At 69.7% G+C, this 859-nt stretch overlaps 1 protein-coding gene across 1 annotated transcript in view; it reads right to left on the bottom strand.

The window, feature by feature from the left end:
- The window catches only part of LOC102371615 (steroid hormone receptor ERR1), a 1,084-nt gene extending 231 nt beyond the window's left edge, over positions 1–853 (bottom strand). The window contains exons 1-3 of the mRNA XM_025193268.1: positions 676–853; positions 308–592; positions 1–104 (exon numbers count right to left, since the gene is read on the bottom strand). The exon at positions 1–104 is cut by the window's left edge and continues 231 nt beyond it. Of these exons, the coding sequence (XP_025049053.1) occupies positions 1–104; positions 308–592; positions 676–784 (498 nt within the window). The 5' untranslated portion in view covers positions 785–853. The remainder of the gene's footprint in view (positions 105–307; positions 593–675) is intronic.
- Between the last annotated feature and the right edge of the window lie 6 nt (positions 854–859).

The raw sequence follows: 859 nt of genomic DNA, 5'->3' as shown, positions 1-859 counted from the left end.
CAGCAAGCGCCCTGCACGGCCCGCCCCCCCCAGTGCCACCAACGCCTCCAGCAGCCCGTCCCGCAGCCGCTGCACGCCCGCCCCATCTTCCAGGTGCACCGAGTCTGCGCACAGAGGGCAGAAGTCAGGGGGCCTGTTCCCCTGCAGCCCCACGGTGCCCCCTCATTCCTGACCCACAGTCCCCATGCCCCAGTGGTGCTCTGCAAGCACCTCCCAGCTCTGCCAGTGCCCCTCATTCCTAACCCACGGCCCCTGCCTGTGGTGCCCCTCACTCCTGACCTGCAGCCCCCTGTCCCCCACAACTCACCAGCATTAGCCAGCGCCAGGGCCTTGAGCAAGACGAATTCCTCATGCTGCAGCCTCAGGGCCCGGTACCGCGCCAACAGCTGGGCCAGGGCAGCGCCCAACTCGGCCAACCCGGCCGCCCGTGCCCCCGCCCCATCCAGCGCCAGGTCCTGGGCGAAGACCAGCGGGGGAGGGTCGGGCCCAGCTCCCCCGGGCAACGAGCGCCAGGCCACACCCAGTACCAGCACCTCCAGCCAGGCTGCCTGCAGCAGACTCATCTGGTCTGGGAGGGAGAGCCCTGCAAAGCCTGGAGGGCATGGGGGGCAGCATTAGGGGATGGCGCAGGTTGGGAGCGAGGGGCAGGGGTGGGGGGCAGGGGTCAGGTCTCACCAGGGATGTTCTTGGCCCAGCTGATGATGACCACGATCTCGCGATCCGCCAGGTCACACAGGGCCGTGGCCACGCGTGGGGGCCCCTCAGGCAGTGCTGGGTCAGGCATGGCCAGGAGGGGCTCGGGCTCAGCCGCCAGCAGGTGGGACACCAGAGTGGGAAGCGGGGCTGGGTGAGGGAAAGA

The sequence above is a fragment of the Alligator sinensis genome, unplaced genomic scaffold (assembly GCF_000455745.1).
Source record: "Alligator sinensis unplaced genomic scaffold, ASM45574v1 scaffold1860_2, whole genome shotgun sequence".
NCBI classification, from domain to species: Eukaryota; Metazoa; Chordata; order Crocodylia; family Alligatoridae; genus Alligator; species Alligator sinensis.
The sequence above is the reverse complement of the archived record's forward strand: the minus strand, read 5'-3'. Positions and strand labels throughout refer to the sequence as shown.